Here is a 17,394-nt window from a genome sequence, read left to right on the forward strand (position 1 = left end):
CCTAAGGCTCTGATACCAATTGTAGGTTCCTGAACGCGGATCGTACACGGGAAATCTCTAACAACGCAGGTGCGGAATCCCTGCGTATATAGGTACGAGTGTAGATATTGTAGAGATTGAATACACGAACAATGAACACGAGCTATAAGGTAAATACGTTATATTGAATAACTAAACACGTGACAGTAAGTCACTGTTACAGAGAACAAAACGAAACAAAGCGTAACCAAAAACCCTAACTCACGTTCTCTTCTGTTTCGGCTGAAACAGTGTATTTAAACACGACAACTTCGCCACTGGCGAAGTTGTCAGTAACCTCGCTAAATCAGCAAGTTCGCCATAGCGAACTTGCTGATAACTTCGCTAGTTTACAAAACAAAACATAAACAAACCATTAACTATATTACAGACTCGATAACAAATACTAGACTATGAACTACTGACAAACATGTACCAACAAAGTGGCTCCTGCATTCTTCAAACCAAAGGGCATTTTTGTGTAACAGAAAACACCCTTGTCAGTTCTGAAAGCAGTCTTGTCTTCATCCTGTGGTGCCATTTGAATTTGGTGATAGCCCTTATAGACATCCAGGAAACATTTGAGCTTAAATGGCACCACAGAGTCCACCTTCATGTCAATGTTTGGGAGGGGGTAACAATCTTTTGGACACGCCTTGTTGAGGTCCTTGAAATCATTGCACATTCTCCATGACCCATTGCTCTTCTTTACCATCACAGGATTGGCTACCCATGTTTGATATCGTATTGGGCGAATGATATTCGCGCGCAGTAGATCTTCTACTTGCTCATTCATGGCCTCTGTCTTCTCGTCTCCCATGACTCTTTTCTTTTGAGCAATTGGCTCCATGGACTTGAATGTGTTGAGAGAGTGCTGTACCAGGTCTCGCGGAAACCCAGTCATATCAGAATGTTGCCACGCGAAGACTGACATATACGTTGTGAGCAATCTTTTCATTCTCACTCTTGTGTCATCTGATATCGTAACTCCGATTGTGATTGTTTGTTCTAGGAATTTTGGGTTGAGAATCCATTCCTCTGGCGCGTTGTTTGCCACTGGAAGCTTCATTCTCCCCTCTCGAGGTATACTTATTACTGCGCATAAATGATCTCAGTACACAAATGTTACTCCTGTTGGTGTTGGGAACCCCAATGCGCCATGCGCTGGTGACGGTATGGCGTTGAATTGGGCAATCGTTCTTCTACCCAAGATCATACTATGGCATGAAGTGGTGGGCAAGACCAGGAAGTTGACAATTTCAGCTCGCTTGTGCTTCTCATCCCCCATAGTTAGTTCGAATTGTATCTGACCTAGGGGGTGAATAATTTCGTTTGAGACACCCGAGATTGGTGCACTCACAACTTCGAGCCTTGCTTGGTCTGCTGGATCCAACTTCTGAAACATTGCTCATACATGATGTCTGACTCACTACCAGTGTCCACCAGGACTCTTGACACCTCATAATGGGCGATGTGTGCAGTGATGACTAGAGGACTGCTGATAGACGGGTCTCCTCTGATTCTTGAAAAAATTACTTTTTGCTCGCGCCAATCCCCTTGGATTTGTGCGCTTCTCTTCCTCGATCCTTGCCCTTGCCTTCTTCCTTCAGCTACACAGATTCTTTTGAATTTTTTACTGGCTGAGGCTCCGTCTGGTTGTTCGTTCTCTGGTCTTGGATTTTTTACCAGGTGAGCCAACTTGCCTGATTTCACATCTTTTTCGATCGCATCCTTCAAATGATGGCATGCATCGGTGTTGTGCCCTGTGGATTTGTGAAACTCACAATATTTGCCACTGTTCGGTGGTCCCTTATGGAGTAATGGCCTGGGATTTTTAAACTGGACATTCTCTGTGCTTAACACTTGCGAAGGCGTTTTGGTGAGGGGAGTCCATATTCTTGGTAGAGGTCTGTTAGGCTCTCTGCCGCCTTCCTTCTTGTCACCTTCTCCGCGATTAAGAATGTCTTTTTGGGGTTGGGGTGAACTTTGTTGTGCTTGCTTTTCTGCAGGAGAATAATTGGTTTGTTGCAACCTGGACCATACGGAGTTTTGTTTGCCCCTCCTTTCCTTGTTGCGTGGTGCTTCTGTTTGATGCCCTTTATCTCTTGCTCTGTCTTGGGCAATTTGTTTTTCATTTCGCGCGAAGACTCGCGATGCTTCCATAAGCTTAGCCCAAGTGGTTGGCATGCCTTCTCTGCTCACGAGAGCTCTGCGGAGTTGATCACTGCGCGCACCTTGTATAAAGGCCACGCGCAAGAGTTGTTCAGTGATGCCTCCAATTGCAAGAGATTCTTGATTGAAACGAGTTATGTAGTCTTCAATGGTTTCATCATTCCTGCGTACGCAGTGCATGATGTCATCGGGGTCGCGCGTGTGTCTGCGCTGCTGTACAAAGTGAGCCTGGAACTTTTCCAATAGCTCTTCGAACCCATCGATTTGTCCTGTCGGCAAGCTTTCGAACCAGACACGCGCTGCACCCGTGAGTCAGCGAGCAAACATGTGACACCATGTTGGCATCGTCCAGCTTTCTAAGTTTCCAGTGTTATAAAAACCTTGTAAGAAATCATCTGGATCTGTTGTACCATCGTACTTGCCTAAACCACTTGGCATCTTGGTTTTGTGTTGAATGGGAGCCTTCGCAATGCGCTCAGCGAATTTTGAATGTTTTACCAAGATGGCTGGCCTATATGGTGTGGTTACGTCCACTTGCCCTTTCGCTTGTGGGTTGTATGGTGTGTATAAATCCATATCAGCTTTGGCTCCAGGTGCTATGTGCATGTGTGCGCGAAGCTGTGAACCTCCTGCATGAGTATCTCGCGTCTTCTTCATGCTGTGCACCTCTTCCTCATCACTAATATCAGCTTGTTCGGTGTGAACAGAATGACCGTCTTCCAGCGCGCGCGTCTTTTTTGTTGTTCCCTGAATGGTTTGTTTATCAAATGCGAGCCTTTGTGTTAAATCGGCTAACTTTTTGTGTTTTACCAACTCATTGTATTTTTCCATTAAACGTTGTTGTTCGTTTATGAGCCATTCTTTAGGGTCATTGGTTTCAACTTTCGGGCCCATTGGTCCTTTTTGTTTTGTACCAGTCAGATTTTGGAACGTTAGATCGTCTGGGGGAGTTTCAGTTTGACTATGAGGTGTTGTGTTGAAATGATGGTTACCGGTGGTGCGCGTAGTGTCACGCGGCGCCCTCAGAACCTGATGTCCCTCATTAACATCCTCAAGCTCATTATCCTCCAGAACCTGATCGTTGTTTCGAACACCGTAAACCATGGTGAAGATTTTCAGAGAGAAAATTGATGAAATAGTGGTTTTGTTGCCGTTTTAACAGGTGATGGCGCCAATGAAGAAGCGTGTATCGACTTACTTGTATACGATCAACGTTCCTCGGGTACGAGTGTGCTATATCACCGATGGTTTTCCGAGACACGAGTTCTTCCACCTACAAAACGAACAGCACCGTGAGCTTACCCCTCAGAAAGGGACAGAGGGGTCCCTTTTGGGGTAACCCTCCGGTGTGAGAATCAGATATTGTAGGAGAGGATAATCAGGATGTGAAAATGAGTAAAGGACTTAGAATATATTTTCTTGCCTGCCTCCAACTGTGGAGGTGGTGTGGTATTTATAGTATTAGGGTTTCCAATGATTGGGCTCAGACCCAATTAGGGCCTTTTTGGCCTCCTCCTATTGCTTCGCGCCACGTGTACTTAGGACACCTGGTGCTTTTTCATTGATTATTCTCTGACCAAGGTGTTTCACCTGACCCATGTGCCATCACGCGGTGGCACATGGACTTTGCTGAGTTGTCCACCCTTCATTGGCAGCTGTCAACATCAGCACATTCTTTATTCCTTAAAAGATACCTTCTGGAAGGTTGTCTGATGAGTACAATCATGGTTGTCCTTATCCTGATTTGGATTAGACTATTGTCTCATTTGTTGTGTGTCGCTTACGCGCGGCCTTTATGCGCCTATCCCGGGGATGCGCAAGGTCTTCTCTTTATTCTCACACTAAATGTGTGTGTTGTGTGCATATGTGATATGCGCCACGCGCAGATGTTTCATGCGCTTGCGCATAGGTTTTGGCTTTGTGTCTTCATGACATCCTGATTTCAAGCCTCTTGTCTATATCTTGTGGGTTGACCCGCCCCGCTCGATGTTAAGGCGGGTGCATACCCCTTCAAGTGGCGCCATTGTTAGGGTAAATATTGTCTTCTCCGAATTAATCGGTGTTGCGGGAGCGAGGGGAGGAGTCTAGAGAATCGGGATAAGTGGCCGCCGGAGGTGGAACCGGGGCGGTGGAGATGGCGGTGAGAGACGGTGGCGGTGGTGTGAGGGTTTGCTCCATTGGGGGAAAATGAAAATGAAACTGAAAATGTGGGCTGGCTTGCAGCTGTGGCTGTGTGTGTAATTATTAAAAAATTAAAATTATATGATGGAAGGAATGTCAAGTTTACTTTTCAACTGTGTTAGAGCATTCTCATCCTACCCTCTATCTTCAAACCAAAAATTACACTAAAAATCACTTTATTTCTCTTTCCATTTCAATTAAATAATACTTTATATATCTTTTATCATTACCTTTTTTCTCTTTCCTTCACTCACAACCACTTTCAAAATATATTAAAAAATTATAGGGGATGAACAGTAACTTTTAAAATATACAGAAAAATCACTACTTTTTCTAAAATATAAAAACTCTTCACTCACAACACCCTGAATCACTCTCTAAATTATAAAAACGTCCCTCACATAATATAATGGGTTGGATGAGAATGCTCTTATACGTTATGATATTTTTATTAAATTAGACGCGGCTTGATGAATGATAACTTCGGACGTTATGTTTTCAAATTATCTCTCTTTGATATTTATTTTTTAGATATTAATTAATGAGTAGATAATATTAATTTTATTAATAATATTCTTAGTTTAATAGATATTCTTTACATTTTACTTTGTTTTATGTTTGATTTTCTAATTCGATTATTCTTTTGTTTTTGTTCTTCGGATTCGTTTTTCGAGTTTTGGGTTTTTCGGGTCGGGTTCTTCGGGTTTCAAAGTTTTAAATCTTAACCCGAAACCCAATCTCACGGTTTTTTCGGGTTCGGATTTTTTCAGGATGGGTTAATCGGGTTTCGAGTATACTAGAAAATGAAACAAAAAACAAAAAAAATTAAAAAACTTTATTACTAAATTTAAAAAACATATTTTTCTTTGCTCGTAACGTAAATAATCAAATAATAAATCAACATAACTTGATAAAGTCGTAAAACAATTCAAAAAAAGAGTAAAACTAAGTAATTAACTCGAACCATAATCGTCTTCAATCAGATGTGATTTGGTAGTTCGATTACGGTTGCTATTAGTAATAAACGGAAAACATAAATTAACAATAAATAATCGATCCATAATATCTTGAATGACAACAGTCGATTAAGCTCATATTCTGATAACTTTAATGATTAATACTAAGCCTATTATACCTAAAAATATATTTAATTTCAAAACTAAAAGTTTATTTGGGTTTTTCGGGTTGACCTGAAACTTATATATCAAACCCGAGAACCAACCCAAATTACTTCGGTTCGGGTTCGGGTTCGGGTTCGGGTTAGTCTTTTCTCGGGTTTCGGTTTTTCGGGTCGGTTTAGTTTGGGTTCGGGTACGGGTTTTTTCGGGTTAGGTTTCAAGTTTTGGGTAAAAATGGCAGAACTAATTTGTAGGATGTTGTAGTAACTGCTCAACGTTATATAGAAGCTATAATAATTAGTTTAAAAGGATGTTTTTAATCTCTACACTCATAAAATGCTCAAAATTTTCATCTTGATGTGATGTTATACTTATAGATGGGTTAGGTCAACACATGTCAACGGTGTAGTATCGTATGTTCCTTAAGTATCGCCTTATCTTATGATTCCTCTAGTTCCGGTTGATGAGATGCGTCTAGTTTATCGCAAAGCATGTTTGAACTCATTTAGGGAACATGCAGTATATTGTAGAGAGCTACTGAGGTTCAAGTACAAACAATATTTGGTTCGGAATATGCTCTTTGACATAATCAGATGTCCCGAGATTTCTTTTAAGAAAGAAGTTGTGAATTTCTTAGCCGACTTGTCAGATAAAATGTCAACTCTAAGACCAGTTAGAACATTAGCGGGCCTACCCTTGCGTAGGGGATCGCCGTCCCTTATGAAAAAAAAATAGTGGTATGCATGTGTTAAAATCTCAACCAACTCCTATGTAATTTTAACACAGACCTCTATCAAACTTCGATAACAACAAAGCGACCCCTGTGAAGTTTCGAGAACGACCCTCATGAAATTTTGAGACCAGCCCTAGTTAAAGAAAATTTACCTATATATAAATGAAGTTATATAAATGTACAAAAAAATTAATATAATTAAATGTGCACAAATAATTTATATAATTAAATGTGAGTTTAGTAAAAACAAATTTCATATAAATTTAAGCCCAAATATCCAATCAATCTATGTCCAATGCGTAAGCCTAATTCCCAAACTCCCAACCAAATCTACATTTAACATAACTAAAAACTAATTATTATGGCACAAGTAATATGTCGGGGTGAGTTCAACGAATTAAGAGATTTAACCTTAAAAATAATTTTGGCTTTCTATACATACATATATATATATAGTTTTGTTCACCACTTCATTTGAACAAAACTATATATATATATGAAGTTATTTTTAACAAGGTTTCGGTTTATCGTTTATTGAAGTTAGCTCTCATATTAAACGAGGTAAACTCAAGCGTCGAAAGATACTTTAGGTGATGAAACTCGATATATACGTTTCTTCATGAAGAAGAAGCGTAGTGCATAAATGATGAACACAGAAGGAACTAAAGGTCATTATGATTTATAAAAAAAATAATTATCAAGGTAAAGGTTATGTGAATAGACTAAAGGTCTGAAGCTAGATCCATGATTTAGTTATTTATAAAATGTTATTCTCGTACTATAGGTCCAAGGTAACAAAAAGCATAAATCAGTGAGTCTCACTGATCAAGAATAAAGGTGAACACATCCAAACTCTTTATAACTTTATAAAGCAAGTCTTTAAATGTTTACATGGGATTATGTATCCCTAAAACTTTATAAACAAAGGTAATCGCTGGACCTCAGACTATCATATGTTTGTCTGGATCCTTACATATGTAGGTAGACGGTGGGCACACAGCACCACACTTGCTAATGCCTCTGCCACGTTGGGTCGGACCTAAGTACTCTCCGAGAGGGGATTATCTTGTGTATATTGGTAGTTGCTAAGTTCTTGAAGTTGCTGAGTGGTTTCGAGTTGAACTATAGTTTATAATAGTAATTCAGATTTTCAGAACTTGGTTAGTTCCTAAGCCACGTTGGGCCGAGGCCTATGATGTCTCGAGGGGATAAATAAGTATCAAAAGTATTTTGTGTCAGCGTGTTCACCAGCATATAGCTGACGTATTTTTTTCAACATTTCAGGAAAAGTATAGTATAGGTAGCAAGAATTTGAGTTACACATGGAGATAGAGGCTCGCTATATGGAGATGGCTCAGTTTTAGTTATTAAATCAATATGAACTGGTTTATCAAAACTTTATAAATTAAATACTTCGACTTGCATTATCCAAAAAGTTTTTGAAATAAATTAATATTTTATTTACAAGCACTCGGATATTTAAAATCCTAGAAGTTTTCAAAAAAATAAATAAAATATTTTAAATAAAGTCTTCTACTAAAACAACCCGCAACTCTGATGTATTTACAAAACAGGTACCGACTATTGGTCACATGTGTAGGCCCTAAGTCAGGGTGTGACAGATGGTTATTAAAAAGTTCTATAATTGTCCAGGAGGTGTGTGGATTAATATCTGTTAATTTAAAGTTGATACTTTATAACATAACTAATCTTAATTGACATTTTAGGTATAATACAAAGATTATTTTCACTAAAATATCAAGGACTATTCACTTAGTAATTTAGGGGATTGTCTCATCTTTAAAGTAAGTTATCTTATAATACTTAATATTAACCAACTTGCTTACATAAAATGATATTTTAGTGGAGATCATGAAGTTATACATATAACTTTCTTTAATTATCACGGAATAACATGACTTAGGAATAAGGTGTTATTCCCATATTTAATTACCAAAGCAAGCTCATAATGTTTACCAATTAATTGTTAAACCAAGTTAAGAGAAGTTTTAACCAAGATGGTATACTTTTATCATTGAACATCTTTATAAAAATATAAAAATCCAAAAATATTGCCTTTTATTATGTCTTTAAATTTCCTTCTAAATTACATGTTAAACCAAAACTACTATGATGTTTACTTCCAGTTAAAATAAATACGACGATTTAGAAGTAAAAATCAAACAAGTGTGTCCATGAATTGATACTTGGTTCTTACCCATACTATACTAGATTTTTTTCTTAAAGTAGTAGATTTATTAAGAAAAAGTTGGTTTTTAGGTATTTGACATTAGACCAAATGGATTTTAGGTATCCAGCTATTTGAGATAGCTGGATTGAGTTTATCTCTCCTAGTGGCTTTCCATGTAAGCGACGACGTATGCATTTGTGGTGACTGGATTAGCTATCTCAGATGACTGGATCCAAGTGGTAGCACAAGATGAGACTAGCCATCTGATATTTCTGGATTGAACTCCTATTTTATTCCCTTTCACACCATTTCACCACCTGTCAGCAAAAGATAATACCAACTACTGAGATAGTTGGATTAAACTTCCAACTTTCATTTACTCCAAACTCATGGGTCTACTCCTTTGAAGATGCAAATATCTTTTAAACATTATTCTCACTAGTATTCTATGCAAAGTAAGTCACAGAAGTTGATAATTTTGATTCCACACCCACACGCACACACACTCACTCACTCACAAATAAATAAATAAATAAAATAAAATATTTTTTCTCTACATATTTATCCAACCTTTCCATTTACAAGTCTTCCATCTTTCTCAAATTACTACCTCACGTTCATAAATTTTTAATAGTGTTTTGCACTTGTGAGGTGTTTGCACATACTGGACTGATCGCAACACGTGACGTAGATTCTACTCATGTCCACGATTTGTAAGAACCCTAATTTTCATTGTTAATTTTTTTCATTTGCCAATGTTCTTAAATTTCAAATATTTCACAAGGTCCCAAATCTCAAAATATTCTAAGTTTGATAGACTTGGTCATGTGTGATCATGTCATAGCCGTTATTCCTGGACTTTTGTGTTCTAAAAACATGATTTAATATGAAGTTACTGTCATTCTAACAAAGCATCGTTTGAAGAACAAATAATGAAAGCAGGGAGTTCAATCTAGCTTTCTTAGATAGCTGGTCTCATCTTGTGCTGCCACATGGCAGAATGATGTGTAAGGAAATAAACTTGGATCCAGCCATCTGAGATGGCTGATCCAGTCACCACAAATGTACACGTCGTCGCTTACGTGGAACGCCACTAGGAATGATAAACTCAATCCAGCCATCTCAGATGGCTGGATACCTAAAATTCATTTGGTCTATTGTCAGATACTTAGAAACCACTTTTTTCTTAATAAACCTACTATTTTAAAAATAAAATCTACTACACTACATATCCGATAGGTACACTTGCCTATTTGTGTGTGGTCTAGTTAAGATAAAATCATTTTTTTAAATTTAAAACTCGACTTTACATGAAGCAAAACATCTTGAAAAACTAGCACTTTTTCTACCACTACATGCACGCACCAATTTTTTGGCGTCGTTGTCGGGGGCACACGGTGAATTTTTACAAGCAATCCAAGTATTTATGAAACCGTTATTTATAGTTTATATATTTAGAAACTAATTAAAAAAAACAAAAGGATTTTTATTTTTATGTTTTCATTTTATCTATCCAGTCTTATAAATTGCCTAGTTTAGTTTAGTTGTGCTAGTAGACATTTTTACTTTCCTAAGTAATGCATGTCCACCACGTCCACACCCAAACTCGTTTCACCACTTTCCGAGTCCGAACACCACTTTCACCAAATAACACGCACTCGGGCACGTAAAGCAACCAAAGGAGTTAAGGACGAACCGGAAGGAGATACGACAACTGAGGAAAACCAAGAGGAGCCTATGATGGCCGGATCTAGACAATGAGCTAAACATGAGCCAATATGGCAAGCCGACACTCGATGGCTATGTCAATAGCATTGCACCACCCGAAATTCATGCAAAATTCAAAATCAAATCTAGCACCATTCATATGATATAAAACTATGTCCAATTTCATGGACTTCTCAATGAAGATCCTTTGTCTCATATTTCGCGATTTCTTGGAATATGTGGAACTTTCAAAATCCAAAATTACTCCGAAGATCAAGCTAGACTTAAACTATTCCCATTTTCGCTCCGAGGTCACGCCCTCGAATGGGTTTAGTCCTTACCTCTACCTACATATGTAAGGATCCAGAAACACGTATAACTAGCCTGAATGCTAGCAGATAATAAAGTTTTAGGGATATATTATCCCATATAAACTTTGGTTTCTAGGTAATTGATTCGTTTAAAGAGTTTTATAGATATGAGCGTATTCACCTTTGTTCTGATCAGCACTTTCACTTATTTATGCTTTGAGTTACCTCGGGCCTATAGTGCGAGAATAACCTTCTATAAATAACTAGATCAACAATCTAGTGTCAGATCTTTAATCTGATTTGCATAGCTTTAACATTGTCGAATTATTTCTTTGTATAAAACATTTGGACCTTCAGTCCTTTCGTTTGTTTACCACTTATATGCTATGTTTCTTCTTCACGGAGAAACGTCTATATTAGGTTTCTTCTCGAAGAAGAAACATCAATTTGACTATACTCCTTGTATATAAAACTTGATGTTTCCTAGTCATAAAGAAACATATATTTAACTATAACCTTTGCATATTAAAAGCTATGTTTACACTTAATTTGATCAAGGTTTGCGTTATACTCTCGTATAGGGTCTAAGCCATATTAATAAAATAACTTAAACAAAATTCCTACCTTAGACGGGTACTTTGGGGTTGAGTGCTTAAGGCTAAACGAGTAGCACTTTCACTCTACTTCACATACTAGGGATTACATCATCGGAATGTCGGGGATTCGTGGCACGATTCCTGAGGAATGTGCGTGTGAAATGGAGGGCGTTTTAGTGTGAATAATGAAGATGTCGTGCACCCCCTTTTATAGGTGAGTTTTTGGGTTTCAGCGCGTATCGTGATGGCCTGTTAGAAGGGCCATCGCGTAGCATGATGACTCGGCATATTAGAATGTTGCCATGTGGTGACATGGCATAGGCATGTTATGCCACATGTTTCGACGCGTGTCCTCGTTACTTAACATAGTCATCGCGCATCACTATAACTCAAGGGATAGGGTGGTCACGTAGCACGACACCACCCATTCTGGGGTTTTGTGAGGCTTCAACGCGATTGGCTTGGTCTTGAGCCGGTCGCGTAGCACGGTGGATTGCAAAGTGCAAAGTGCGTAATCAAAGCCCACATTGCACCCATCATCGTGCCCAAGCACAAGCTCGTGTGTGCTGGGTGCTTTGCACCCTCGCTAAGGCCACCAAGTGTGTCTTGTCATACAAGAATATTATCTTGTGAGCCAATCTTCTTATAAGGAGCTCACACGTTTATCTTTTTATTAATGTGGGACAAATCCACTTTCACAAACCCACTTTTTTATTTCACCACTACGGGGCAAACCCACTTTCTTATTTCACCAATATATGAGAAACCCACTTTCTTATTTCACTAATATAGGGCAACCCCACTTTCTTATTTCACCAGTGTGGGACAAAACTATTTTCTTATTTTACCAAGTTGGGACAAACCCACTTTCTTATTTCACACTCTCAATCATATATTTTGGAAATATTTTTTGTCCTTCATCTTTCATGAGTTTTCAAAAATTGTTCAAAACTTTCAGGATGTTACATACGACTACGTTCTATTAATGTTATCTTTAAACAACTTAATTTTTCTATCCAAAAAGGGCTCGGCGCAGCTTGCTACAAGCTTGCCTTCTATATCGATGTAAACACCACTTTTTAGTGAAATATAATACTTGATATAAAAAATAGTGCTTGTTAAATGTGTCTAACAGCCTCCAGGGTAGGCATATCGATATAAGGTATAATCAAGTACGGGTGTAAGGTATGGCCGGTTCCAAATATAAACATGTATAAATCATGTTTTTTTATAACCGGGTTTAATATAACAAATTGTCTTAAACTAAATCTTAAAGTCATAAATCACAAACACACATATATATTGCATTACATAAATATAAAACAACCACTTCATTCCATTAATGTTATAGCGACGAACATTTTGTTATCAAATGAGAAACCACAAATATTATTAAACATAAAAACTAAAATAACAAACACCGTTTGTCGTTTTCATCCCGCTCTCTACGGTCATTAAGCTCTGTTACCAACGGCGGAGGCTGGAGTTGCAGAGCCAGACGACTCTCCCGCTTCCACTTTTTTGGCGTCTAAACGTTTTTTCCCAACAATACTTATTGGTATGCTTTCGGAGAGTGGAGTTCGGCCTCGCTTTCATAAACTTGGCATAGTACTTGCACCGCCATCTCCTGTGTGTCGGTCATAACACACAAGTCATAATAAATCCAAACCTCGGGGCATCTTGGGGTATCGATGACTATAACAACATCATCGTTGGTTGCCATTGCTTACCGGTTTAATCTTAATTGCAATTTAAAGTGGCTTTTAGAGTTAGACAAGTGGTTTATCTAGTACTAAACTATACCTAGTTATTTATAGTATGTGTGCGTGTTTTATATGTTTAAAAACTAGTTCCAACGGTCTAAAAACAACTACATAGCCATTGGAACTGGTACCTAATTGTTATATTTAGTTTAAAAATGGAAAAACCGGTGGAACCGGTTTTCGGGTATAAACCATATCCGGTTCCTGTCCTACCCGGTTCCATTGGGTTCTGATTATTTCCCACCGGGTCGGTCTGGTTCCTAAGGAGAACAGGTTCCAGTTTGTACCCGGTTCCTGGTTTAAAAATACCCAATATGTACACGTCTAGCTCCAGCTTAAGCTTCTTCACATAGAAGAGTTAGTAGGCCATGCCGGATCTAATGGACCAGATTATGTATAGGCCGAAGCCCATGTATAGCCATAGGCCCATATTTACATGAAATATTCATTCGTGTGCAATCCTTTTGTGATTATTTTGATGTCAGACGCAGCGGATATTTTGTTTCTCGAATTCTCACCCCACTTAATTAAATAAAATAAATAAATAATAGAAAGACATGATAATCGTGTTGGTCTATTTTGGTATCCATCCTTTACGATAAATAAAAAAGAAAAGAGGTGACCACTTTTTATTATCTTAAATAACTAGATTTTATCCCCCGAATTACGGGGGTTGTTTTACATTATTCGTTTTTAATATTTATATATGTATATTTGGATTTTAATTTTATTTATTGTAAGAAAGTTAATAATTAATATACTTGAGATTTGATGATGAAATTGTTTCACAAATAAATGATATGTTATAATCCGGTTTAAAAGATATCTGGGTTTGGTGATATCATTACCCGTTTATTTTCTTTATTATAAAATTGTTTCTTAATTATAAATAATATTTTTTTAAAAATAAAATAGGATATTAATTTTTAGTATATTCCTATTTTATAGGATTTTCATATCAAATATTTGATGAGATTATTTTTTAATATAATGAGATGTTATAACCCGTTTAAGAGCTATATGGGTTTGGTGAGATCTTTACCCGTGAATTCGGGTCAAATGCGTGAGAAGCCTTCATTTACAAATAAAGTAATCTGATGGCTTGAGAGAATGGTTGTTTTACATTTTTCGTTTTTTTATATTTATGTTTTGGATTTTAATTTTATTTGTTGTAAGAAAGTTAATAATATACTTAGGGTTTGATGATAAAAGGGTTTCATAAATAAATGATATGTTATAATCCGTTTAAAAGCTATCTGGATTTAGTGAGCCATGACCCGTTTATGTTTTTTACTATAAAATTGTTTATTAATTATAAATAATATCTTTTTTTTTTTAAATTGGATATTAAATTTTAGTATATTCATATTTTGTAGGATTTTCATATCAAATAATTGGTAAGATTAATTTTTAATTTAATGAGATGTTATAACCCGTTTAAGAGATATTTGGTTTTGGTAAAACCCATACCCATGAATTTGGGTTAAATCAATAAGAAGTCTCCATTTAAAAATCAAGAAATCTGGTGACTTCCATAAAATAGGGGAGCGACCACATCGCGACACATAGGATTTTTGGGTTTTCGTTTATATATATTATAGATTATTATAGATTGATTGGAATTTTAAGTAGAGTAAAGTTGTTATCATATGAATATCTCCTCCAGGGAACATTATTATTGTGCATGCTTTGTCTTTCAAGTCTCTATCGGTCTCTTCTTTTTGACTCCCTCAGCGTGGCGGTTTAACAATACATACATACGATTCTCTAATCTCTCTTTATCTTTCTCTCTCTCTCAGACACACAGTTGCAGCAGAGGCTTCAACTAATTTCATTCAGGTATAATTTCGTTTACCGCTTTCACACGGTTACAGATTCCTTAATTCTTCCTTACGAACGCTCATTTTGTTGAATTTTGCTCTTTTAAACCTAACAGGCATTCCAGTTTATGTTGCTAATTAAGCACTCGTAACTGAATGTTGACGTCTACGTGCATATTTGTGTCTGTTAGGAGACGAATTTTGTGATTGTTGTAACTGTTTGAGATGATTTTGTAGGACTGCATCATGTGAGAATTGGAAGAGTTCAATTTTTCTATCAATAATTTAGATTAGATAGACCTAATTAATATTCATAACTACATTTGGACAATTATGCACTTTTTAGTGGCAATGCTTATTATGTTGATGAGTTGTGTGTGTTTGCATATCACTCATAGCTGTTAAAGGCGCAAGGTGCTTAATAAGCGTGTTAAAGCAACGCGCATAGCATAAGCATACGATTTTTCGGGTTTTAGGCTTGTTGAAGGATAGTTTACTAGTTTAGGATGGTTCCATGCCATTTTAGATCAGTTTGGCCGCAATCTAACCAAAATCTGGGTGGATCTCTCCCAAAGGTTACCGAATCGCACTGATCGCAGCAAAGGGTTTTCCATGCACCTCGCCCGAGGGCCTAGGCTCGCAACCTAAGGGCTTTTGGGCTTTTGACAACATAGATATCACTTGATGCTATAGTACTTTGCATCGTGCACATTCCAAGTATGCATTGCTTATCTGCCTCTATTGTTCACTATATATAGCTACTATTTTAGCTACAGTTGTAGTCCACATTATACGTGTCCAGATTCGCCATTGTATATTAGTCATTGAGCTGAAAATCTTAAACAAAGTTTGTTTTCAACAAGTTTCTTAATAAAAACAAAATTAACATTTTGGTTTGCAAAATTTAGGGGAGTTGAGATGCCAGAAATCCAACTAGGTGCCCATACTATAAGGACTCATGGAGCTAAAGTGGCGAGGACTCACATGCATGATTGGCTTGTTTTGTTATTACTCGTGGTCATTGAAGTCGTTCTGAATGTGATAGAACCATTCCACCGCTTTGTTGGGGCTGAAATGATGGCAGACCTTAAATACCCTTTGCAAGACAACACTGTTCCCTTGTGGTCGGTTCCGGTAGGTAATTCTTTAATAAATATTAAGCATGAGTCACCATGACCCCTTTAATAATCCAAACTAAACTATTTCTTGTTTTTTTTATCTAACAGATTATTGCAATATTATTGCCTCTTGCGGTCATACTCATTTACTACTTTGTTAGAAAAGATGTTTACGATCTGCATCAAGCCGTGCTAGGTAAACATTATTTACAAAATACATTATCTTGCCTGTAAATTTAATGACTTAGTTTATCTTTTCATGCGTTATCAGGCCTTCTGTTTTCAGTACTTATCACTGGAGTCTTAACCGATGCAATTAAAGATGCGGTTGGTAGGCCCCGTCCAGACTTCTTCTGGCGCTGCTTTCCTGATGGCAAAGCGGTTAGTTCTCAAAATTCTAGGTTTTAATGTTTAGTTTGTGTTACCAACTTTGATATGCTTTTGTTTTTGTAACATCATATTGTACACTCAGGTGTTTGATCCTGTTACCAGTAGAGTCATGTGTACTGGATTAAAATCTGTCATTAAAGAAGGACATAAAAGTTTTCCAAGTGGGCATACATCTTGTAAGTTTAACTTGTTTTTAACCACAGGCAAATTGAAAATAATAATAATATTAATAATAATAAATTCAACATGTAGGGTCATTTGCTGGTCTTGGTTTTCTGTCGTGGTACATGGCGGGAAAGATTAGGGTATTTGATCAGCGGGGACACGTGGCAAAGCTTTGTATTGTTGTCTTCCCCTTACTCATTGCAGCCTTAATTGGTGTTTCGCGGGTCGATGACTATTGGCATCATTGGCAAGATGTATTTGCAGGAGGTCTTTTAGGTTTGTGTTGACCAATTCTTGGTTTTAAAAACTCGTCTTTCGGTTATTTAACCGTTAATTGTGCAGGAATGACAGTTGCTTCATTTTGTTACTTACAATTCTTCCCACCACCATATGACATTGATGGTACACCCTCCAATCATAAACTTCATTAAATGGTTCAGTTGTAATTTCTATGTCTTTTCTACTTTTTCTTTCAAGTTATGCTACGGTCGGTATGCAGGTTGGGGACCCCACATATATTTCCAGATGTTAGCAGAGTCCAGAAACGAGACGCGACCTGACAATTTAAATGGTTTAAACATGGCACCATCAGAGATCGAGAATGTGCGTATTTACTCTCACAGTGATGATAACATGAACTCAATTATGGGTGAAATGGAGAGTGGAAGAAGATGTTAGTCAAACTCTGGCTTTTGCTTATTATCCTGTGAATTCAATAGAATCAGTTAGCTTCCAGGATGAAAACCTTTAGCTTAGTTAAAAACTTGTGTAATCCGTATGCACATATGCGTGTTTAGCTTTGTCCATTAAATAAAATCCTAGACTTTTGAAGGTTTTAAGTTTTAATCTAGATGTAAATACCACTAGAAGAATGTGGTACATCCTAACCAAAATCATCTTAATGTTTAGCCTAAGGGAAGTGGGGGTGGTCCGTTATAGCGTGGCCATCACGCGTGATGGTCACGGGAACACCGCCGCCGGTCCTCCCATCACACGTGATGGGGGGGCCGGCCGTGATGGCCATCACGCACTCAATTCGACCGTCAACGTGACCGTTGAGAGGAGAGAAAAAAATAAAACTTAATTAACCTATATAAATATAATCAAATCC

At 37.5% G+C, this 17,394-nt stretch overlaps 1 protein-coding gene across 1 annotated transcript; it reads left to right on the forward strand.

The window, feature by feature from the left end:
* The first annotated feature begins 15,519 nt into the window (after positions 1-15,519).
* On the forward strand, positions 15,520-17,116 carry LOC143546178 (lipid phosphate phosphatase 2-like). Its single transcript, XM_077037894.1, has 7 exons — positions 15,520-15,744; positions 15,837-15,924; positions 16,000-16,109; positions 16,201-16,294; positions 16,371-16,559; positions 16,626-16,685; positions 16,783-17,116. Exons 1-7 carry the CDS (start codon positions 15,529-15,531, stop codon positions 16,959-16,961), a joined length of 936 nt encoding a protein of 311 aa, XP_076894009.1. The 5' UTR covers positions 15,520-15,528; the 3' UTR covers positions 16,962-17,116.
* The last annotated feature ends 278 nt before the right edge of the window (positions 17,117-17,394 follow it).

This window comes from Bidens hawaiensis, unplaced genomic scaffold (assembly GCF_021521415.1).
Source record: "Bidens hawaiensis isolate Kalapana, Puna unplaced genomic scaffold, B.hawaiensis_p1.1 tig00014284_1, whole genome shotgun sequence".
In the NCBI taxonomy this organism is placed as follows: Eukaryota; Viridiplantae; Streptophyta; class Magnoliopsida; order Asterales; family Asteraceae; genus Bidens; species Bidens hawaiensis.